Below are 26,236 nucleotides of genomic sequence, written 5' to 3'. Positions count from 1 at the left end.
TGAAGAGGCTTGTCAGCGAAGGATGAATCACACACCATAATCTAACAGATAGAAAACAGACACAGACAGGATTTTGGGTCTAGCCTTCTGCCCTCTCCCATCCCACATGAAGGAAGAGCTTCCCACAATTTCACGATGCAAATTTTTCAGCGTTTCCAATGTAGTGATGCATCTGTCCTAGCAATTCTACTTAGGAACTTCTACCACGTCATACAACATTCATAGTTTCCCAAGTACAGACATGGATACTATTTTCAACCTGACATACAGTTCCTTGATCAGACTTGTGGAATATTGCTCTACGTTTTAAAATGGACTGTCCTGCTCTGTATGTCAGCAAGTTCCAGTAGAAACATTAAGGATCATTCCACATTACACATGGGAATACTGATTTTTCATTTCAAATAGATATTTTTAAGGAATGCTGGTGGTTTTAAAAATTACATCAATTTCAAGACAGAATCACCAGACAAAACTGCATGAGTCCGTGAGGACCAGAACTGTATGGCCTTGCACAGGAAGGAAAATCTAACTCCCAGATCAGTGGAGTCTTCATTATCTACTACCAAATACCACTTTGATTTGACACCGTGGATATTAACTATTAAGTTTTTGCTTGTCAAGAGTCCCTGCAGTCTGTACCACTTAGTCCGAGAGCTGGCTCAGTCTGTTACAAGTCCCTGTGATACACATTCCATTTTCTCAAAATACAAGGTGTGAACCCAAGTTTCTCAATTGATGCATAAGTCCTGGCAATTCCAAACACTCCAAAGGTCCCCAAAGCATCGTCAATTAGCTTAAGGTGTATGACTTCTATGAGGAAAAAGCCGCCTTCTTTTGAAGTCTTTTGTTCTGATTTTAATCGTATGATACACAGAGCAGGAACACTAGACTATTCCAAGTGTAGGAAATTGAGTTCTCTAGATTTTCATTTGAATGCTTGCTAGATAATAGAAAACAGAAAAAATCCTAATAAGCTGTAAATGGCACAGAACAAATAAAATGTGATACTTCATAAAAAAACCCAAAGCTGCAGGGGCACCTTTTTAAAAAAAGATGCACATCTGTAACACAGATAGCAAGAACATACACAACAATTTCTAAAGCCATAGAAGGTGCTCCTGAAACAAACGATTTATTTACATACCGAGAAGTACATGACACATGCTGTGTGTATTTGCTTGAAGGCAAAAAGTGTCAAAATTAATGTTAAGTAATTGAGCTATTAATCATTCTGATTTTATATACTGATGCTACAAGACTCAGATTCTATCTTCAGCGAAAGTGTCCACTGATAAGAAATGGAGGAAAAGACAAGAGCTTTTCAACCAAAATAACTCCTCTCAATGACACTGAAGAAAAAAAAACGTAAAGCATATTAATGCTGAATTTTGGGTTTGTTTTTTTTTTTTTTTAGAAAACCAATGTCTTAAAAGCATACATCTTTAGCTAGCCTTTCCCATCAATCTTATTATTCCTGCTTCCAGTAGTTATGAAAGAGGGCATGCACGCAAGATATACATGTTTTATACTTCAAAGACATTTTTATAAAGTAAGACAGCAATTTTACATGGCACTCAATCCCTTCCCCCAACTTACAAATCACGGGGGAAGGAATCTACTACTCAACTGTCACGACTATCTGAAAAAGCAAGGCACTCCTGTAATCCTGTACCGCATTTTTTAACAGTCTGACATGAGGCTCCTCTATCTCACCAAAGCTAAATGGGTATCAGCAACGACAAGTACAGATGTCTAAACATCTATCAGTAATAGTAAAGTAAATTTTGTATTTATCCTTCCAGATATAGCCCAGGTTATATGACATAACAGAATACTACTTAGAATCCGTTATGTATACAGCAACATGATTTGTATACTTAAAACAGAATTCTTATGGAAAGAAAAATCTGGAAAAGAATACAGCAATTTTAAAAACAGCTGTTCTCTTTATACAATTACAATAGCGTTTAACAACTGTAGGAAATCTTGGAAAGATTAACTTATACTCTTGATCTTGCTGGTTATACAGAAGCAAAATATGTAAAATAGACAGAGCTGCACAGCCCACGAGATAATTACTGTTCAACAATTTAGTCAATGTTTTAGCTTGGTTTCCAAAACAAACACCACCACCACCACCCCCCTCAAAGCCCCCAAGATTTCTGAGCTCACGCTGGGGATATGTCCCTCCAAATACATTCAAATCATGACAAATTGTTCAAAAATCCTTCCATGAACTTTACCATCACATATTTCAGCTTACTATTCAGTCAAGTTATGAAATTCCTATTAGTTGTAACAGATTTCTGCTGAAGGCTGAGGAACAGCTTGCTCTTTTAAACAATTTCAATCCAAAATCCACCAAATATTCTTTGCCCGACAGGAATACAGAGAATTATTATCAAAACATGAAGCAATTTAAACGTTTTAAAGTCCTAGAGTCATCAAAATCTTGCCGGTGCACAGCAGCTAAATCAAACCTTTAGCTCGCTGCAGCTTTAAACATTATCACTGCCAGCCTTCCACCCTGCACCGCTGCTGGAGGTGCCAGCCCCCTCAAAGTCAGCAGAGAGGAAAGAACACATTCAGTGCAAAGTCCAGAATCTTAGCTCAGATCTGCACTAACCACCAGCACGAGCTGTGACAGCAAAAAAGAGAGAGGGGAGAGGAAAGCAAGGCAGGTGAAAGGATGATGACAGACGATAATATCTTAAATAACCACAAGGCTTTGACAAATGAGATCTTGCGAATGCTGCTCAGTAGTTATATTTAAATCAACTGGTGTTCTCATATATATAAGAAACAACTACCAAAATCAGTAAAAGATTATCCAATTTGTCCCTACTTTTTGAAGATTGCTTCAGACAGAAATCATTTTACGTGCTTAATCACTTACACCGCTGTTATAGGGCCTTTTGTATTTCTGTTGTCTTTCATCTGGATTTTGCATAATGAGAGAGACATAATCTTTTATTGAAGAAGTATTCAACTTACTGGCCTTAAGACAATTTAAGTATTACTTTTTTATTTCATTCCATATATAATCTAATACTCTGTCTGCTTTTCAGATAAGTCATCCTATGGAACAAAGATTTTCAAATCAGTTCGTCGCAGCAGTATTTAGGCCTTTTTCCAGATCCTGTACAGTTAATTCACTCAGTGGTATGCATGAGCACTGTAATTGCTCTTTTCAGTAAAAATACCGTGCATTTATCAACAGATGATTTTCATTTACAGTCCTAATGCCCTCTACCCAGCTCTGTGAGGTTTCCCTGAAATTCTCCACAGCATTCTCCAGTCCTGGACTAATTAAAATAATTGTGTCAGATTTCATTTCATCATTTGTCCACTTCTCCAGGTCATTAATATAACAAACACCAGACAGCTATTAAGCTTTTTGCCATGCAGAAAGTAAATCAGTCAGTTGGTAAGCTATAAGAAGAAACTAAGACAAGTTCAGACAAATGTCATTGAGGCAATTCACAGCTTTACTGCTCTCAGGTATCCTCCCTCCCCTTTTGCAGGAGGTTCCTACCCCCGCACACACACACCCCCAGCTGCTTCCACCCACAATTCAATGCACTAGCTTAAAAACCAGGGAAGTTTGGTTTGCATGAATCCACAAGACTGTGATATGCAGCAAGATGAGATGCAGGCACACAGCCCTTTTGGCACACTGCTGTAGCAGTGGTAATCTGCATGGAGAAAAGGCAGACAGCTGGGACAAAAGGGAATATTGTAAAACTGCCATAGCCGTCTTCTTTATGACCGAGGCAAAGACATTTGTATCATTACTTTGCAATGTAGTTTCTCAGAGAGAACAGCCTTATGATTGAAGCTAATTTAAAGCCATCCTAACATTGAAAGGGAAGTCTCACCTTCACCCAACACGTGGTCCTGCCAAGTCTCCGTGTCAACACCTGTGTTCATGCAGCCATGCAGTGAGAGCCTGACTTAAGTCATCCAGCCAAAAGTTAACCATGCAAACAACAAAAAACTCCCAAACAAAATAACCCTCTTTTTTTTCCAGAGGAATCAATGAATTAACCCAGCTCCCCACACATGCCAGTACTGACAGACACTGTAGACAAGAATGCCTGGATAAGAGAAGGCAGGAGCACTGCATGTTTCAGTATCATCAGTCTTGGCATCAGCTTGAGAAGAATGTGAAGGGTAAGCAGAAAAAAGTGACAGAAGCCTGAAGTGTCAAAAGTGAGAACTGAAAGAGAAAAGCAATTCTTTACCTGTCCCACATGGTATTTGAATAGAGCTCATTAGTTTCCCCTCTCTACCTTTTTGAAAAAACAGTGAACCCTATTCACATCAAACTACAGCTTTATATCAAGTTCTTTTCCTCTAGCTATGTTTCCTACAATGACTGAAAAGAATTAAGCATATTATCTGAAAACACATAAAAATTAGATTTTATGAAATTTTAAAAAGGATAATGAAATTGAACACCATCAGCAAGACAAGTATTAAAACAAATGTAATATTAACCTGTGTTTTGGATGTTACTTCCAAAGCAGGGCAGCTATCAGCTGCTACCTAAAGGGGTGGTCCTGCTCTCTTCATCCAAATCCTGGCTGCACGTTCCTAGAACATTTTTTTGTGTGACAGTTGGCAAGTGTGTGGATACAGGATGACTTGATTCAGTGAACTGACATGATGGAAAACTAATCCTCCAATAAAAGACACAGAAACTACATAAGTGAATTGGTTTTTGCCGGGTCAAGTCAATGAACTAATTCATTTTCAAATGAAGAATCACTTGGCCCATTGTACCCAGAAAGGAAAGGAATATGTAGCTGGAACTAGAGGGGATATGGACTGACCTTTTCAGCAGTAGCCCACCACAACAACAGTTTAACTATAACATTACATATATCTATCTATATATATATATACACACACACACACACTTCCATGCAGAGATTAGCACTTCCACAGCGTGAATTGTGCAATTGTATTTCAGTGTTTCCTTCTTCCCCTACCCAATCTGATATCACTTAACAATAGTCTTTAAAGTACTTAACTAAATTCCACTTGAAGTCTTTACTAATCTTTACAAATTTCTGCTATCTGAAAAAAGTTTTCATTCTATCTTCCAATAACACACTATTCCAGCAGCATATACTCTCAAGTTAAGTCTCCTGTTAATTACAGCTAAGTGTACGTGTTTTCATGAAAGAATCAGAATCCTCTTCCCAGAATAACCAAAATCCAAGCAAATTATGTCATTTATGCTCTTATGAGTTCTAAGAGAATTCTCTAATGTACCTGAAGTATGTTACAATGGCACAATTTATGAAGTCCGACACATATGAAGAAGATGAAACAGTTTGCTTTTATTTCTCTGTTGGGGATTTAAAAAGCACTGGGCATAACTTTAGCACCTTTCTTCTCTTGTTTACCTATCCCCACTTTCTTTTCTGACTTCATATGCATGGTAATTTCAAAATTCCACTTTCCTATCATCATTAGCTTAACCACCTTCATGCTTTCCCTATAACTGCTTCCTCTCATAGATTCTAGTATAAAGTTGATGTGGTTATCAATGAATACTCCATTGTTAGCACATTTTCAAATGTTCACAAGCCTCCAGTAAGCCTTCCACCCATTTCCATTTCCACTGTTTCTTCAGATAACCCACTTCCAATTTTCCATTTTCGCTCTCTACATAATAATCATCAAGAAAATGCCGTCATTGACAAAGATGACTAATGTTTCCAGAGTGCTCATATATTTCCCTGGGTTTCCTCTTTTGCCATGTTCCCAAAACTGCCATCTTTTTCAAGATAAAACTATTCAAGATTACAAACAGTTTGGCAAAACAGGAAACTGGTTTTATGTTTAAACTTAGCATTAATCAGCCAGGCTATTCTTCCATCTTTTCCTTGAGACTTCCAATTTGCTTATGTATTTTCAATAACTTGCTGTATTGTTTCTTTAAAAAAATTTCCCTCCTTCCAAAATGATTATTATTGCCTGCAGCCTGATTTTTAGATATGACCACAGAAACGCCCATTTCTAAACATTTTCTTCTGTTTTATTTCAGCTCTACTCCTTAGAAGTGCTCTCAAATATTCCTTAGTTTATGCTTAAAGCTAATTTGACAGAGATTGCCTAATCTACCTTTTCCTTGGTCTTTACAACATGCATCACAGAAGGCTGCAAATCACTTTTCTCGGCAACTGATGCTAAGGTTTATGCTTGTGAATATCTCAAAAGCAATCTAACGATGATCTTTCCTAAGAAAGGACGTAAGAATTTAGTTTCATATCTGGCCACATCCCTCTTGGTTAAAGCACAGTCTATTTCAGAGATACAGAAAACAGCCTAAAAGGCAGAGAAAAGGCAAAGAATGAAGTGCTGAAGATAGGTGAAGAAAAAGTTGCAGTAAGTGAAAGTAATGCATATCAGGCTGACATAAAACTGGTTCCACATAATAGGAAGGCAAGACATTGAGCCTGACTTGTCTTGACAGAGATCAGGAATGAAAGCTTGACCCAAACCATAAACCAGCATAAAAGCAGTTAAAAAAAAATAATTGTTAAATTGTGACCAAGTCAATCGCAGTGACATTCAGCAACACTGAAAAGTGACAAAGTCTCCATTAACATATAGTCAACTACTTTTATAAAACACAGATAGGCCCTCAAAACCAAGAGTGTGAGATGACTGAACATTTAAAAGAACTTGCATGCAACATTACGAAATTATGCAAACCCAAACAACATATAGAGAAAACCAAAACATATGCCTCATTTTTAATCCGTGACAGAATACACTGGAGTATATCAACGGAAAGGTCTTGGGTGGTCTTTTGTAGTCTAGTTTAGAGTTCAAGCATACTCACTGCTAAATTGATATAGAAAAGTACACACACAAAGTGCAGCTCCTTAGCTGTTACTTCTGGAGTGCCAAAAACTTGAAATTACCTCTCAGTGGCAATCAAAACACTCCCCCAGTTTGGCAAAGTACTGAACTGGAGTATATGACAAATTTGGTACTAACGTGCCGTAAAATTCTGGATCAACAAAACAGTCTGGAGTGGACCCTTTAAGTCAGAGCAGTAAGAATTAAAAAGATACTCCAAAACATCTGCTGAGGGTCTGTTTGCATCTTCTTAGACTCTCTCCTACCAACATACTACACTCACCTTTCCAGCCAGTTCTGTGCGCACATATTGCATCTGTAAGTAAAGCAGGCCTCCAAGACTTTATTATTGATTAGGTTATGATCCCACTAAGAGATTTATTTTTTTAAAACGTAAACCTGTTTAAACTGGCTTTTTAAACAAGGAGTTTCCATAGATCAAGATCAAATTTTGAAATAGTCAAGCTATAAAGTCCATAATATATTTTTCATTTGCCTTCTCCTTAATAGACAGAACCATGTGAAACAAGCTAAAGGAAACTTCTCATCTTTTATTTTATGGAAAGATTAAAAATACCAAATGGGGTAATTGGATATCTCATAAGAGACACTTAAACAAGTTTAAAAAAAAAAAAAAAAGATAACTATTTCTCGGTCAAAATGCAGAGACAGGGTTTTCTACTTAAAGCATCTAAGTAGTTTTCAAGACAATACCAAGAAAGCAGTCATTTTCAAAACAGCAAAGTATTTCTAAAGCAGTTAAGATTTTTTCTGAGGGGAAAAAAACATTTGCTTGATCCTCTGACATTTAAGGATACTTGTCAATCTAAAAATCAAGATAATAAAATCTGCATTTAGTATAATAAATAAAAGCACTCTGCTTGATATTAAAAAATATTAAGTTGAATGACTAGAAGAAAAACTTTTTCTTCATGGGTCAAATATACTTTACTATGTTTAAGATAAACTACTAATATATATATATAGACCTCAGCATGTAATTCTGACTCTTACTGTGAGCACAGAAGAGACTGCCTGCCATAGAGCAGGCCACCTGGGTCAATGTGAGCACTCCTGAGACAATCAGCAGTTAAATGTGGCATAAAATTTATAAGCCTTTGACCCCGATAAAGCCTTCAGGATGAAATATTTAAGTAGAATTGTTTATGCTATTTAACTACACACCAGTGCCTTTTTCTCCATAAATGTTTGGGGAGGTTTTTTTCCCAGCAGGGCTAGCACTGATCTATTTCAGTTGTTTTGCGGAACAAATGCTAAGAAAACACACAAGAAACTCATGGATATTAAAACCTACCTCGTTACAATTTTGGAAAGTAAAATGTTACAAGGATAAAACAGAAACAACAAAAAAATCCTTCAATCAAGGTGCTAAAATCATACCTAGCTTTCTAAATACATGGTCACCTTCTCTGAGCCTCATATGGCTCAGAAAACCTGAGCTTCAAGAGTTCCCTTCACTCACTTCAGTATGTCCTTTTGAATACTTTCACCCAACTGTTAATATGACTTCTTGGTTCCCAAGATGACAGTCACAAATAGGTTAATAACTACCTCTATATATAAAAATTAATCTTAATTATAAAATACACCAGAAAATTTATGTAAAAGTTTTGTACATACCAATATGCCATTTTCATATGTCCAGGCACTTGGATTAGATTCCAGTTTACTGACACAAACTATAAGCCTGTCTGGAAACACACGTAGCTCTATACAAAAATAATTGAAAAGAAGATTATAAAAATTACAACCATATTCAAAAACACACACAATGACAACATACATACCTGTTTTTAGTGAACAACATAATTTATTTTTTGAGTTGCACTCTAACTCACTTCATACACTCCACTAGTTTCTTACCTACCCTCTTCAACACTGCATCCCTCCTTTTGTTCTGCTTTTTTAAACCATTTAAAAAAAAAATCAATTAAGTCAGAGTAAGTTTAGTTCCCAAGAGGATAGCCATGGCTGCAAATTGGTCCACCTGCACCCCTGGACAAACATGCCAGACAGAACCAACAGACAAACTACTTAATGATGATTTCTTTTGTGCTCTTCTGGTGATGAGTCTTTCCATCACAAAAGCTGTAAATTATGTTTATAATACAGCACAACATATTCAATCAGGACTTGGCATAAAAACTCAGCATAAGGTTAAGTGTTTCAAAGTCTGACTACAGTGATTTTTGAAGTCATCAAACAAACTAGTTAACTACTACCAAGTCACATTTCACTCAAGATTACATGGTTTGTTATGAACACAACAAAGTTTCTCCATTTACAAAGGATTAAAAACTGAAGGGTTATCAGAATAGAATAGACCAGACAAAGCTTTATTCAGTACCTAGCAATGCTATGAAAAGAGCGTAGCTGGATATTGTGTTATTTTACATCTCAGACTATTTTCAGATCACTACCTTCATATTTTCAGCTCAGATTTTTTTCTGTGTTGGGTTTTGTTCTGGTTTGGTTTTATAAAAAGAGAGTTACTAATTTTTAATGGTTGCTATACTTGAAAAGCAAACCATAACACCCTATTTTCTGGGTCAAGAAAGAGACAAGACATGCAGAAAAAAACATGAGGTTTTGCTCATAGATTTTTTTTTTTTTTTCTGGTAGAATGTCTTCTCACGATGAATTGAGCACAGGCATGATGTGAACAATTTGTCAGTGATGATCAGGTCACCCATATGGATGACCGCCTCTCTACAAGGTACTGCTTCTTCACCAACAGCGTATCTCCATTAGTATCTGACAAACCTCTGTGAGTGCATACCAACAGCGACTCTTCTAGAGTCATTACAATGAAAGATGGGGATGTTGAAACAGATTACCTTGCATTTGCCATTGGTTGAAAAAGCATACACAGAGACTTCTGATGCAGCTGTATTGGCACAATAGCTTGTCAAGCTACCATGACTTGATAATGAATAAAGTCTTTCATAACTCTCTCAGAAATAACAACTCTGCAACACAAAATTGTGTCCAAGGAAGTAGTCACGCCGTGCCTTATGTCCAGACTATTCTTTTTCTGCTTGTATCCTCAAGACCTGAAAAGCCACCCACAAAGGTCTAGTACAACGGCTTTCAAACTGCAAGCAGTCTACAGGCATCTTCCAAATGGGTTACAAAACAAAAACTGGACAACTGTTGCAAGGACTGAATGTTTTATGTGGGGTTCCAGTAATAGCCTCTTAGATAAATTTACTTTAGTCGTTGAGTGAGCATCACCGATTAGGCTCAATGTCTGGGTTTTGTATGCAGAGTACTAGGGGTATCTTACAGAAAAGAAACACTGGTGCCAAATTCTATTATTTATTTTTTTTTTTAGGATATATGCTTATTTTGCTATTTATTGGGAGCAAAACCAAGCAAAAAGAAGTGTTTTTTATTTGTTAGGAACTTCATGTGGAAGCCAAATTTTGACTGCAGCATCAGAGACTCTCTTTTTGGTAGCACTAGTAAGGCAAGTTCATTCCAGTTAGACATTTTTATTGTTACATTTTATAACAATCCCACTTGTTGGCTAACAAAGTGAAAATATCTTTAGGTATTCATTGCTGCTTACAAGAATTTCAAATTTAACACACAGAAACCAATGTTGAGATACCAATGCAGACACTCTTCTATTCTATTCCAGCTATTCGTCTAGGAAGCTGTGAGAACAAATTGATAAAATATTTAAGATCAACACTCCTATCTCTTCTACCAATATAGCCTTAGAAAACAACTAGCTGGCATTTGAAGAGAGATTTAAACATGTATGAATCTAATGAATTACTATAAAAATAAGAAATTCTTTAAAAATATCTATTCAAGCATTCAATATTTTTAAGGGCACTTAATTGATTTATTTTGCTTCTTTTAATATGAAAAGGTTAACACAAAGGGCACAAAATCACTTCCTTACAGAGCATCTTGGCTTGAGAAAACATGAAAAAAAGATCTGGTCCAGTGACATCACCTACGTAAAGATTTTATAGCACTGAGGTGAATAAAAGCCTTTTCTTGCATACACTTGTAGCGTACAGTTGATGTCACAAGACACATGAGCAATAATGAAGTGATTCATACTGCAACCTCTGGTTGATTCACCCTGCAGAGACTCAGTAAAATGCTGAGTCTCATCGTACTTACAGAATTTGGTGTGGCTTAGCTGATTAGCCTGGGGCAAGGTATATACAAATTTAAAATTAAGTTTAAAAAAACACCCCATCATATGTTAAAAAACACTTGCCTTTTTTTTTTTTTTTTTTTTTAAATTTCTTGGTTTTAAGAAACATTCTCTGGAAAAAAACCGAAAACCAAGCTCTGAAAGAAATGTTGATTAAGTAGAACAAAATCTGACAAAGTATTAGTTTATGTTCCCTTTTTTCCCCTCCCAGAAATGCAAAATTCTATGTAACGATGTAACGATGTAAGAAAATTATTTCTTACCACGATAATGTTTCCCTACAGCACAACGGAGATTAACCCATCTCTTCATAAAGTAGGCAGTAATGTGAAAACTGTTGGCTGCAACATAAAACAAAGGGATAACAATAAGTGTCAGGGTATCTTGGGCATTCTGGTCTCAAAGTGTTGCACATCTGTGAAGACAGGATTGAGAGAAAGCAGCAGCAGCTCAAGAAAACAAGAAAATGTAACTTTAAAGGAATATTTTTCAAAAGAAACTGTTCATACTGAATTTTCAAGAAATTAGTATCTGAAACAGGGGAAAAAAATCTACATTAATTACTAAACACCAAGTTCTGGTATTCAACCACAGAAATAAATTAAATTTGATTGATTGATCAGAGGTGTCATCCGCTTAACAGCCTCATGTCATGGTCACTAGACCGGTAGGCTAGAGTCCTATTCACTATGGTGGTTTTGTGCATATTCTACAAGAACATTACAGATGACCATTTACCTACCTGCATTCTAGGGAAAGGTAACATACTCAAAGCTGATAGAAGGAATGCTGGCTATAACAAAAAACCACCAAACAAACAAACACGAAAGGTGCTAATTATCTACAATTCCACTGAATTAAGTGAGAAATGCATGCATTTAAACTCCTCAGTACCTATAGGCGTAGCTGACCCAGCAGACACCTGTAACATACGCAGAGGTTTCTTCTGTTTCTATTCCTGAGAATGACAGAAATCCTCATGCACCAGGAGCATAAGAAAAGGACAGAAAGGATTATATTGCAGCGAAGAGACTATTAGACTATGGCTAAAGAAATCAGCTTTTACTTTTGTTCCACTTTAATTTCCAAATGACCCTGGGTAAATCAGTTAGGACTTGATTTATAAAGCTATTTAGCAACTAACTCCTGCTGAAATTGAAAGAAGTTAGCATCTGTGACTCCTCCTCCATAGTCTCTCTGTATACCTCACTAAAATGAATGTGCAAAAGAGGGTTAGTGGTATTTCACTTCCCCTAACTCTGATGGGTTTTACCAGACTTAAATTATTGCTGCTTCCAAGCCAGTACAGAAACCCTAGGTGCAATTACAACAGGAAAGTTATAAAATTAACTGCTACTGCCATTCTTCTAACATAACTATTTAAAAAGAAGGAAAGCTTGTTTGTTCCAGTCTTAATCTCTACTGAGCAAGTGCCAAGGCATGCTTATTTATAAGTATAAGCTCCAAAATGCATGTCCTCTCCTGCAGAGTTTACAACTCTCCTATTTGTACAGCAACTCCTGGAGCTCACCACTGAGCGCTGTTTAGCATCACCTCTCATTAAGAGCTATAGTTATTGATCACAATCAATCCCTTTGAAATTTATCACCCATCTTTTTTCCTTCTCCTCAGGAAGATACCTAAAATTTGACTTCCCTTAAGAGATCAAGTCAAGATGGGACAAGTTGAACCATCCCTTAAAAATGATGAGCGCTAGAGAAAAGTTTGGATGTAATCCACCAGCTTTATTATTTACGAGCACAATTAAAGAAAATTACTTTTAGCTATTTCCAGTTTGGCATCCACAATTCTTTAACATTGTTAGCAGGGTTAGCCAAATCAAAGAATTTGCCCTGTATATAAATAAGTTATTAGTGTGATAACAGCACCTTCCACTGTGACCTCCATAATGCTGAAAAAGTAACATTCCTGAAAGTACAACGTCGCAAAGAAAACTTCAAACAGAGTAAATACTAAAGAGTCTTTCTACCTCCATTTGTCTGAGATATTCCTAATGTAATCTTCTCTAGAGGAACTTAAAAAGGTGTGAATCTTTTGCTTTTCACAGGAAAAGCACAATACTTCTTTCCTGAAATTCTTTATGAATCAGTGACACGTATATTTATTTTTCTTGCTATCTTGGTATTCTCTGGGAGTTTAAATGTTTAATCATATCTGATTGACTAATGGCCTGAACAAAGTTTCAATTCCTCTTAAAGGCCCTTGATTCAGTTAGCTACTGTTCTCTGGAAGAGAACATCTACCTCAAATCCAACAAAATAAATAATTACATAAGAGGTCAGGACATCTCTACACTATTTTTGCAGTGTCAGCTCAAGTCTGAAAGTCTTACAAAGCCTTCACAGGGAGTTGCACCTGAGCTAATAAGCTCAGCCTAGAGGGACTAACACCAGAAAATAATTTTAGTTACCATGATTATTTACTACTATGCTGAAAAAGCATGAACTGATTATTTGTTGTTACTTACTGGTAACTGTAAGAACATTTTAAGATGCATTACATTCACGATACTTATATTTTTAAAGTACCACACAGCTATGCTCATCAAATGTTTTGAAACCCTCTTGTATGTGCCATTTGATTTAATCCATAGTCAGCTGGAGTTTACAAAACTTCCCTAGTTTTAAAGTTGCCAGAGTTACTGCAGAACTACAAAAAAACATGATATCTTCCTTCTGCTTCCTTCAAGAGAAATATATCATCCAATTCACCATTCTACTTCATGAAATAAGAAACTAAAAACTAAGCCCTGCAAGAAAAACTTCTTATCCAACAACTTCATGTAAATCACAGCTTTTTAAACTTTCTACACAGTTACTCAGCATGAGTCTAAGTCTGTTCTCAATTCCCGACTTGTCCACCATCCATGTTGTTTATATACTAGCTGGCTTTGAGCAAGCTGTGGATTATGCTCCAGGGAAGATGGCGAGTATCTATTCAGCAAGGACCAAAAGCTGCTATTCATATACGGAAGGAGGGACCAACTAATCTGTACCAAATGATCCATCACTAACTCCTTTTAAGTGCACCATGGAAGTTTTAACTTCAAGTGACGTACAGTATTTTGCAGCCACTAACGTAGAAAGTCCACAGATACTAGTCTCAGCAAACCCAGTGAGCCCAATCTTCAATTTCTTCATCATGCAACATAGACAAAGCTTCATTGGTAGATTACCAACATAGAAGTGAAATGGTTGTTTAGTGATTTGGAGTTTTGTTTTTCTTACTTCAAAACTGTGTATCTAAATCACCAGATCCAGGTTTCAAACACAAACAAGAAAAACAAAACAAAACAAAAAAACCCACCAAACAAAAACCCCAAACCCCCACACCAAATAAAATAAATAGACACTGAAAACCCAAAATGTGACAGAACAAAAGTGGTTCTAGAAAAGCCACAGTTCAGTTTCAGCTGCAATAGGCACCAGTGAGTGCTGCATTTTAAGGGAACGGTAATTTACCCTGCTTGTTATATTTCATAGTCCCACGACACCGGGAGGAAGTATCAGACACTGACTCCTTACTGTAAGACTATCCAGCAACACTTGTTTTCCAAAGGAGTCACAGCCAAGCTGACTTGTGCTTCCAGAGGGCTGCCAAGAAGAGGCTGTGGTACAGCATGGAGCAGTGGGAAGCCCTCTCCCACGGCTATTACGGACCATTCATCTGAGAGCCTGGGAAAATGCCTCTGAGCTGCTGAGTTATCTGGAGCAGCCTGGCAGGTGTTCACTTCCCAGCACGATCTGGCACCTGCATGGCTCTGGAACTAAATTCAGTCGAGTCTTCTCCAAAGCCACAGTACAAGCCTAAGAAGGCCAACCAGCCCCCAAACATTTCCACATCTGTCAGGGGCCTATTTCTCATCACACAGTATTTTTTATACCACCTTTAAAACACCACCTATTTTTCCTCCCAGCCTAGATGTTTCAATTTCTAACAGGTTGTTATGGATTAGCACTGCCTCTATGTTCGGAAAGTAACAACAAAATAAATCATTGCAACGCACAGGTATTAAAAAACCCAGAGGATGACTATCTTATGTTACAATGTAAAAGTAAATACATAGGTATATTAGACTTTCTGAAACACTGTACTGTACATTCTAAAAAAAAAAACAACTACATTTTGCTTATGCTAGATTAATTATTCCACACAGATTAATCTATACTAGTAATAATGTTTACAGTATATAGAGCTTTTCATCTTCAAAGGCTTCCACAGACATATCATTACACTGCTTTTTAGCAGTCACATTTCTCCACTTAAAATTATTCACCACCAAATCCAAATTCCTGATTGTTTGTAAACAAAACAAAACCCAAACATTTTATTCTAAACCTACTGTTAATCGTGCAGCTTTACTTCCCCAGAACAAATGTTCATATTCATAGCATGTGCTCCACAACAGGTTGCCATTTCTGATTTAGAAGAGAGTCAAACCCCAAATGTTGGCATGTAAGTTGAAGTCCACGTCTAGGATAGACCAGGGACAGCAGACAAAAAGCTTTTGAGAATTCCTGAGCCTTTTCTGGTGTTCAGAATGGGTACAGAATTTCTGTGTCATCTCAGACACACGCACACAAAATATTAACTTCACAGTTAATGAAAACAAGCATCTTCACCTAGTGCTAATTTTTATACACCAAATAGCGGCTTTCAAAACAACTTAAACAGCTCAGGATGACATCCATTCTTTCCATCCCTTCTGCCTTCAGTTCTTTGGGGTTTTTTTTAACTTTTATTATTTCAAGTGATAATCACAAGCACATACACATTAAAATGTGTACTGATGAACATTAAATAAAGCCCATAAACTTTTACAAAAATATTTACTACATGAGAAAAAAAAAGATTCAGCCATTAAATTTATATACATAAAGTATGGACAAAAAAAAAAAAAAGACAGTGCAGTACTGAGTGAATGAGTATTGCTGCAGGGTCTGATCTTGCAAACTTAACACCTGCAAATAAATTCAGTGATGTAACTTGCCTCTGTCTTTTTCCAGGATGCCTTACAGTCACGTCAGCTAAAACCAAGTATAGACAAAAACAGATTACTGATTTTTTTCACCTTTCACAATTTTATTAGTATTAAGGCTATTCAATCTTCTGAAAATAGGCCAGTTGCCAACACAGATAGGTGAGAGATCTGTTCCATCAAGGACCTGGGGACAAGACGTAGTTCCTATCAGGTAACAGGGTCCCTGACTGGCAGACACCAACCTTTAAATGAATTCTGAACAAGACAGGATGAGATACACCTAGCAGAATCCTCTCTGCTATCAGAACATTGATAGCGAGCACAGCACACTGTCTAAAACCTTCACAATATGAGCCATGAACAGTGAAACTGGACTGAGCTGTTTTATGAAATCCAAGAGTAGGGTTGTAGGGCTCTCCTCTAGCAGGAGAGGTGTGAAATTCTCTGAAATCAGAACTATACTGGCCAATCTAGATCCAGAATAAGGCATTTCTTACCATGCTTGTCAGGGGTATTCTGGAGGAAAGAATAGAGAAGAACAGCATGTATGAGACCATACAGCCGCAAGATGATAAATGTGTTTGATGGACACCCTGAGAACACACCAGCTCTGAAGGAAAAAGACCGTCTTCCCCTCACTAATACTTGAGATGGAGAGGCAGGCTGATCCAGTCCTGGGAAAGCGCTCTTAAGGTACAGTCTCTTTATAGCCATTCCTAAGGCAGAAGCAAGAATCGCTAGCACCGCCTGCTCATGCCTTCAAGCAGATAAATGCAGAGCAGTATTTTGAATGGCCAGTGCACTGCTATCCCAGACAACTGTTTTCTAATAGCAGACAAGATTTGATTTCACCTTTTTGTTGATCTCAGACTCAATGACCATATTATTAATTGCATGTGATGGGCTTTAAGACATGAACTGAAAGCCATTTATGAATCCTCACTGTTTTGAACACATAAACTGTGTTCCAGAGGAAGCCACGTGCCTGGACTTCTTTAACCACTGGAACAAGCCAGGCAGCTGAAAGAAAGGCTGAGAAAGGCATCTGTTGCTACCAGCCAAAAAGCAGACAGAACTGGAAAACAAACTCTGTGGTAAAGGCTGTCTGACAAGTCAGCAGCAGAACAGACTTCAGATTCTCCTCAAAGCGGCTGTATCACCATGAAGGAGCAGCTTAGCTAAAAACTGTCTGATGCCACATTTGCACATCAAACTGAGCATCTCCCCCAAACTGGCCAGACACAGCTGTATCTAAAAAGAGCCATGTCAGCCAGTTACATCACTGAATTCCTCACAGCGATAAAAGTAAGGTAGACTAGCTAAAATGAAGCAGACACTGTGATGGTGACAAGCCTGACTTCAGGGCACTCAGGAATGCATACAGTCACCTTTTAAAGCATGTCTCTTTCAAAATATATGTCATTTCAACCTAACTATCTCCGCAGTTTTTTCCTTCAGAATATCTGTGAGCTTCATGAAATCTTTGACGCAGTGAAATACTTGAAGGGATGAGTTTGTATTTTAAGTGTCAGGAATCTCTACAAAGCAAAGTCTCTTCTAGCACAGAGACTCAACCAAAATCTGGAAATAAGCCTTTCAGACTTTTAACAGACATGACTGATTCCCCTTATTGTTCATCAGAACAACATAATTGTGGGTGCTGATACTACATTGCTGATTTTCAAATAAAGTCAATCAAAACCTTCACAGGTCTCCAGGCTTTATTTCCCCCCCCGGCAATAGGAAATAACTTCTGCAAAACTTCTTCCCCAAGAGGAAATACAGGTTTTAACCCTATAGCTCCCACAGCTGATGAGACCTTCATCTTCTACCAATAACAAGGTCTCTAGGCAACGTCAGGAATATATTGCATCACATGGTTACAAAACCTATGGGTTTGGTGAAGAGAAGCCTGACAGTGTGCCACTGGAGACATAACATGAGAGAATGAGATGGAAACAAAAGCTAGTAGCAGGTATCTTCAGTAGAACTGAAATGAGCATGAAAACGTAGTTTCTTGTTCTTATCTTTCTTTTTTGGAGGCCTCCTGTTAGGATAGCCCAGTGGAGCTAAGAGGTAGATGTTGATGGTCATGACTCCTTTTTTTTTTATTCTACCCTATTGTCTAGAGGACGCTTCAGAAGAAAGTGAATCCTAAGGGACATGCGTGGACTTGAACCAGCAGGCATTTCATGCTGTTCTCTGAATAAAGCAACTTGTGCCAGTTTTTTGTCTTTTCACACAACAGACTCTTGTTAGGTTTATAACAACTCAGAATATAAGGAAATTCTGGAGCATAGCAAATAGGTGGCAAGTCACCACAACGGATCTTTCAGTACTTCCCCTTTTTAAATGCTGGCAAATAGACTGTAGTTAAGTCAGCTGCTGAAAGACTCTATTTCCAAGTAAGTCTCAATCTCCTTCTGCTCTCACAAACTCTGATGCAAAGAGGATACCACCAAAAAGACAAAAAACCACCCATACTTGTTATAATCTGATCAGTGCCACTCAGCTCTAGCCATGAAGAAGGTGCTGGCTGTGGGGCAAAGAGCTGGAGACTGACTGCAAGAGTAAGTTGTAAAAAAATGTCCGTTTTAGCTTACTCAAGAATGCAGTGTTACAAGGGACCACCTGAATTATGCAGCTCAGTATCCCGCAGTTTCTGGCATCAGTGTAACAGATGCTAAGTGCAAAAACATTTACATAGAACTTCTCAAAATTTGGTATCACATTGAAGGTCTTTTATACAAAAGACCAAAAACCATGAGCCTGTCATGTGCCATGAGAAGATAACAGAAAAGAACAGACAGGCATTGCTCATATCCCATGACCCATATGTGCACACACACAACCCCCCCCCCCAAATATTTTAACTAAAAGAATAAGAGAAAGATACTCTGAAACAAATACAAGACTGTCACTTTCTATCCTCTCTAAAGCAAGCATTGTAATTTAAAACAACTTTGGTTTTCATGAATTTGTACAGTGAATATTTCACATGTACAATGTTTCTCTCTGAATACACGTAATTTGCTCTGCACTAGAGCATCTCTTACTGTTTGAAGATGATGGAATACATCAAGTTCTGTTACTGTGCCCACAGTTCAAGATTGCACTGGACTTTTTTCCCTCCTATTTTCAAGTAAAAGTCTTTATTATTTGCTGCACTACTATATGGTTTTTTTAATTATTTCTACATGTTTTTAATAAATTAAGGCCCAAGACCTGCAAAACTTTCCTGGTGTAGGCTTGGTCTGTCACTGGTGCCTTTGTAGTCAATAGAAATACTCAGTGCGCAATACACCCAACAGATCTAGTACTTTCAGTGGTGAATCAAATGCACGTAACTGCTTTCACTGAACTACTTACGCAAAGAAAGTATGTAGAACTTTTTCAGGAATTGGCCCTCCATCTCTATCTGGGCAGATTTCTGTAAAGCCTTGTAAAAATTTTCCAAATATAAATAAACCCACAAAAATGTTTGCAATTTAAAAAGCTGTATTTTCTCTCTACCTTTGTCATATGATAATGAAACCTAAGAACAAAAGAACAAAGGAGAGTATTATTGTGTAATATGGTAACATGGAAAGGATAAAAGAAATTCCTATTCATATTTAACCATGAAATTACACCCACAATTACTTCCAGTTATAATGAAAATAGAACTTCAATGTTCAACACATATCTATAATGATTTCTTTTTCTTAAAACATAATGACAATTTTTGTTTTTCTTGGGACTGCTGGTGATAGTTTGGGGACTTTTATATTGAGACTTTCATGGAATGCAGGGGTTAAAGATGTGTAAAACAGATTTTCTCACAGTTTAAAGAGAGCAAAACAACACATTTAGGAAACCAGACAGCTAAAAGGTCAAAACGTTACACTTCCAGGTCAAACTTCTGGTTGCAATTAAGTAAATTCCTCTAAACATTTCTGGGGAAATCATATTTCTTTTAGGTTTTATTTCAAATCCCTATTCTTTCTTGCTTACATTGTAACCAAAACAATATTGCTCTCTTTAGAAACATTTAATAAAGAATACTTACTTTTTTTTTTTATAAAGGAACCTGACATTTCATCTTAAAATAAAAATCAAATCCTCATTTTTTTCCATCTCATTTAATATACAGTTGAACTAATTAAAAAAACACAAAAGAAGTTATTAAACCTGGTTAATTAAAAAAAAAAGATAGTCTTTCTTTTCCCCTTGGTAATCATATGTCTTTTTTCATCCACTTTCATTATCTGTATTTGCATAGTAGGGTTTGGTTTGGGCTTTCTGGTTTTTTTTACCTAATCAAACTATTTTCCCTCTCCCATGCAGTTACACGAAAAACCCTGAAACCTAAGATGCTGACAACAGTCCTGATGTAAACGCTTATGTGCCTACTAAAACACACCAGTAATCTCATGACTCCTATCGCTGCCCAACAAGACTACTTAGGTCTAAAATCATAGAATCTCTGCCCCAGTAACAGACAGATTTTCAGGTTTTTTCAGAAGTCCCAAACTCATAGCCGCCAAAACTGCACAGCACACAGACAGAGCATTATCTGTACATGGACAAGAAACACAACAGCAATGAAGTGTATGTGAGTTTTATAACATATGAGAGGTAGACCTGGTATGTATCCAAATAGCGCAACCTACTATGTATGTTAGCAAGTGTTATATGCAATCATATGTACCCAAGCTGAAAAAACATATTCCTAAAGGCATATTCATATTATATGAACAATACAGCCCAAAGCATATGACCAGATTCAGACATTAATTGCAAACACTTCACTTCAGCAGAATGCACATATTATCTTAATCTGTCCTCACTAATTTATCTGTAGCATATTCCAGGCAGCACAATGTTCAGGCTGCCCCACACACATATTTGTAAAGGTCAGACAGCTAAGGAAAGTCAGGTCTATCAGACTGACCAAATCATTTCTTCTCTGGTATTTTAGACATTCCAATGCAAGGAATTTGACCATTAAATGCAGACCACAAAAACTATGAAATGTTTCTAGCAGAAATCCTATTTGCCATGTTCACAAAGAACGGGAGAAGACAATTTAAAGTCAAACTTACTCTTCAGAACATTTCAGCTGCAACAGTAAGCACTCAAAAAAACCCCCCCAAACCTACTGCTACCCATTCCAGCTGTGCCTAATGCTTAAACAGGTCCACAGAAGCTGTACACTGACACCCTATCCTCAGTATTCCTGCTTCCAAGTGACTACAGAAGCTTTAAAAGGCTATACAGTGCACACAAGAAAGAGTACCTTCAAGAGGAACAGATGTTACAAAGAATAATCAGGCAGTCAAATCAGAAATGGGAAGCACTTAGGGACATGTTTTTAAAATCACTCCATTTGGATTCCAAAAATGCTGAATTCCCACTTGGACAAACAGATGCTAAGGGCTCTTTCGAAAGGTAGCTGTATGTTTCCTAGACTAGACGAGAGTCACTTTCATATTCTCAAGTATCAAATCAGAAATTAAAGGTTGGGTTTATCTTGCCTAACTTGCAACATCTGCACCAAACTAGCATCCTAATTTAATTCTTAACTGATAGAGATTAATTGCCTATTAACTTCTAGCCAGCTTTGACAAATTGAAAAAGGAGACATAATTCCACTTTGTAAATACACGATTAATAGATACAGATTTTTTGCCTAACTATATAATGAAAACTCCAAAGATAAACTTTGAATTTACATAAATATATGTCTTGTGCATAAACTGAAGTACTAACAGAAAAATTACTATGCAGAAGTACTTGGATGCTATAGACAGACCTTTAGAGCTTATATAGGTAAGACAGTAACTGTAAACATATGTGCATGCAAATGTATTTTTTTGCACACACACATACTTAAAGAGTAGTTGTCATTGTATCTTTTCTTTTCATAAATTGGAAAAATACAAAAACAAGAGACAAACAAAAGATGGAAACAAGAAAAACAGAATTAAGGCAGACAGTAATTAAAGGTTAAAGGTCAAGACTGTTTTCAAAACCAACAGCAAATTCTTTCACAAAAATACACTCAGTTAAACAACTCTCTTGTTTTAAATAAATAATATTTCTTTTCAATACAATACTAACTATATAAAGTACTTTATTAAGGTCATCTGTAAAATAAATACACCATTTCATTTCCTATCCAAGACCATAAATAACTTCACATGGGAGCTGCAAGTAGGGAAGAAGTAAAGTTAGGAGAATGCATTCTACCCACCTGGTGCTGCAGCTGCAAATGTCCCATGTAAGACAGCAACAGCAATTGCTAAAGTCTCTGCAAATCTTGGTGTAATAACAGGAAGACAAAGGTAGATCCTTCAGTCTAGAAAGTGCAGAACTTTCTCTGACAGTCTTTGAAACACCAACTCTCTCTGGCATACTAATGAGTTTTCAGTTTATAGTGCAGGCTTTTTCCAGAGAAGTACAATAAAAAGGCCATATTGGGTAAGATCAAAGGTCCATGTAGCTAAATACCTTGCATACAACAAATGGCTACAAGGCAAGGGGAAACAAAATACAAGTGCAAAGTGTATGCAGCTATTTCCCCAATATTCTCCCAGAGTCCAAGCACTCTCAACTCAGGCCTTTATCGAACCAAAACAGATTTGTGAATTCTGTACCCTCCCTGGATCCCTCTCCCATGTCCTTGTGGACTCATTGTAAGCTTTCATCATACCCATTATCCTTTGGCAAAGAGTCCCACAGCTCCTTTAACTACCATGGTGCTTCCAATACCTCCATTTGATGCCCTTCTGTTCTCAAGTTGGAAGAGAATGAGAGAAGAAATTATTTTGCAGAACTCTGTTGCATTCCCCCCAATTCATGTATTTGCCAGGCTCAAGAGTCCTATCACACTTGACTGACTGTTCCCTGTATTTTGCATGTTCCCTGTATTGTATTTCCTCATCTTGGATCATCTCTGTTGCCCTTCTTGACTTTTTTCCCAATTCTATTGTATTATAATCTAAGGTAAAAAAACCCACACACCAACACCAAAAACCCACTAAAAAGAAAATAATCCAAACAGTGCATAAGTATGGGGGTTTCTGTGCTTGTAAAATATCCTCTACACCAAGAACAACAACAAAAAAATATTCAGATATATAACCTTGATCTTCTAGAAGAAAAATGTTTTGATGAAAAAAGATGCCTTTATTTCCCATTAGCTGGCTGAAAAAAAAATGGAAAAAAGCAATCTAAAGCAAATACAGGAAATATTAAGCACAAGATACTAATCAAAACATTTTTCTTAAGTTATTGCATAAGTTACTGCATACTTCAGGGAGCTAGGAGGCTCTGTTGTCACAGACAGATGACTGCAAGTTTAAAGTTCACAAAGATCTGCAGGACTTGGCTACAAATCATAAATTACTCCATTGTAAAGAAGCTGCAATATAATTCTTTTGAGAGACAGAAATTACAACGTGCAACTGTAGACATGAAAGTTCATTAAAAGACTTCTGTCCTCCTCCGTCCCCTATGGTAGCTTATCTGCCATACCTTACTTTCCCTCCAGTTGTACCCACCAAGTTTTCGTGGAGTTGCTCTTTAGGCAGGATAGGTGAAATAGTTCTAGTTAAAACCAAACCAAACAGTTTCACAGTAGGGGAGTAAGTTAACAGCTGGGAGAATAAATCAGTTTTGCTGCTACAAGACTGTAACATGGAACATACCCTACGAACACCTTACACAATTCATGATCTACAGTAATAGTGAACCCTCCTAAAGCAAACTAGGGCAGTCTGAAAAGGGTGTTTTTCTTAAAAACATCATAATGTTCAAATTAAAATGCAAGGCCAAAACAGTTCAGAATATTTACCATCATGTATTTTTACCATCATTGTATATTTTTTGTGTACTTACAGGAGCCAAACAAACTGATAAGCAATAGAAATGTATTTTCTTATGAAATTGCATCTTATGGGGGTTTTTAATACTAAATAAGGCATGAACTTTGACTCCATATCTTTGTAATGCTGAACTATTCATGACAGCTCTTATACTTCTTCCAGTTTCTCATTTTAGTAAGCTTATCAGAAGTAAATGTCTGAGACTTCTACCTGTTGATAAAGTTCAATCGTGTTTGCAAAAAGCAACAGGGGGGAAAGATAGACAGACAGACCCAGAGAAAACATGATCACAGTAAGCCCCATTTCCTCAGAAAATCAGGTTGAAAATATTAAAAAAATATACACAATCCCAGAGAAAGCAGATAAAAATCAAGCTGGGAACTCATTGTACCATGTGACAGCACACTCTCTAATTATTTTCATTGTAGAAGAGACTGTACAATAGAAAGATCTGAAATCAGAGCAAAAATGTTCCACTCTCAAGCCAAGAAAAACAACAAGGATGCTAGGGAAGGAATGAGAAAAGATCTGAAAATTACTTGTAGGATAAACGTAGTTAACTTTTTCCTCCCCCGAGAGGGGGAAGAAGGTCAGTTTACCAGATACCTTCTTCCTTCCTTCCATTTTGAATATGGACATTTCTACCAGCCATATTTTCTTTCTGCATCCTCCTTTTTGCTTCCTCTATGCCCATATAAACTTTGCCTTCTTCCTTAGTTTTCCACAGTCCTTCCTTCCCCATTGCCCTACATCTTCGTTCAGTCCTCTTTATAGCCTCTAGTTACTTCATACCCATTGCTTTTTATGAAAAACAGCCACCTCCCATGGCACATGAAAAAACAGGCTCTGATTTTCACTTGTTTACGTCTACAGTAAGGTGAGCATTACGACACACTAACATCCTTGACATCACTAAACCCCAGTACGTGTTACTGAATAGCGCAAGTGGTGCAAAGTGAAACTGTATGGCACATATATATAAAAACATAAGTTCTAACTTTAAAGATTACATATCTGTAAAGTGAGGTAGTGGGGTCCTTTTAGTGAGAGAAATTCACTAGTACATGGCTTTTGTTATCGAATGGCATGCATTCATCAGCTTCAAATCAACGACAAACCATACATGATCGATGCCCTTCTTGCATGACTTTGGCCATGCAGATTGGATGCAAGCAAAATAATCTTTGAAAATCTGCCCCATTTTAATTTTCTCTTAAAAAAAATAAAACCAACCAAAATCAAACAGGTTTGGACATTAATTAAACAGAGGAAACACAGAGTTTATACCAAAGCCTATGTCCAAAGACTAAATTAAAGCTTACTTTGGCAAATTATTCATACTGGCCATTTGGGAGGGGTGGGGAAATTGTTCAGACAGAAGGAAGAATAGGAAGGACTTGCTTGTCTTGGCTACTTTCTCTCATTTTTCCATTCTTTCCTTCTTTCTTTCTTCTCCTGTGTGTAACACCCACAGATTTCCTAATGAGATGGTATGCGACCCACCACACACTGCTGTGGGGGTGTAACTTAAATGAAAAAGAAATGTAAATTAACAAGTAACCTGCATAGATATTTATATTATGTGCCACAAAACTGAAAGGTGGTATTAAATAATATTAATATTAAACATACTAGAACATTAAAACTAAACAGAAATTATGATAGGTGAAAATTTTCTCTTCAAAATAGTTACAGTAGCCAGCTTAACAGCCTTCCCTGATTAACAGATCTAGACAGCAGGATGAGATCTGCTCATCAAAGTAACATAGCTTGGCTTCTATTTCTGAAGAAAATCCTAAAACAACATGCTTTGATATTAGAGATAGACTAAAATCTTACTAATACTGGTCTAATAATTCTGATTCTAATAGCTTTTGAATACATCTTGCAATGCAGAGAGCAAAGTAATTAAAATTGACCTGAAAAGATGCGAGTTCAGATAAGGGTGGAATGCTGACCTGGATATTCGAAGTAGTAAATAACCAGCTAATAAGCATCTTAATGTTCCTTCCATAGATACGCTCTTCCTTTACAATAGCAGGGATTTTACAGCAGTGAAACTCTAGACACAGACTTGCATAACTTTGAGCAAAAGAAACCACATTCAGTCTGAAGAGCTCAAAACCTTCTAATAACCTCCAAATGCAACAATAGCTGCAAGCTTAAACATTTCACCAGCAGCACCTACAGTATGTGTATGTCCTTAGCCACATACCAAGCCTGCGCATTTCTTTGTATACACCAACACAGTCAGCCAAACACTGGCCAGCTATCTTGCACTTCATC

At 37.0% G+C, this 26,236-nt stretch overlaps 1 protein-coding gene across 1 annotated transcript in view; it reads right to left on the bottom strand.

Moving 5' to 3' along the window:
* Positions 1-26,236, bottom strand: part of SLX4IP (SLX4 interacting protein) — an 80,002-nt gene that overhangs the window by 7,451 nt on the left and 46,315 nt on the right. Inside the window, exons 6-7 of the mRNA XM_014285351.3 lie at positions 11,344-11,421; positions 8,524-8,612 (exon numbers count right to left, since the gene is read on the bottom strand). Of these exons, the coding sequence (XP_014140826.3) occupies positions 8,524-8,612; positions 11,344-11,421 (167 nt within the window). The remainder of the gene's footprint in view (positions 1-8,523; positions 8,613-11,343; positions 11,422-26,236) is intronic.

The sequence above is a fragment of the Falco cherrug genome, chromosome 13 (genome assembly GCF_023634085.1).
Source record: "Falco cherrug isolate bFalChe1 chromosome 13, bFalChe1.pri, whole genome shotgun sequence".
NCBI classification, from domain to species: domain Eukaryota; kingdom Metazoa; phylum Chordata; class Aves; order Falconiformes; family Falconidae; genus Falco; species Falco cherrug.
The sequence above is the reverse complement of the archived record's forward strand: the minus strand, read 5'-3'. Positions and strand labels throughout refer to the sequence as shown.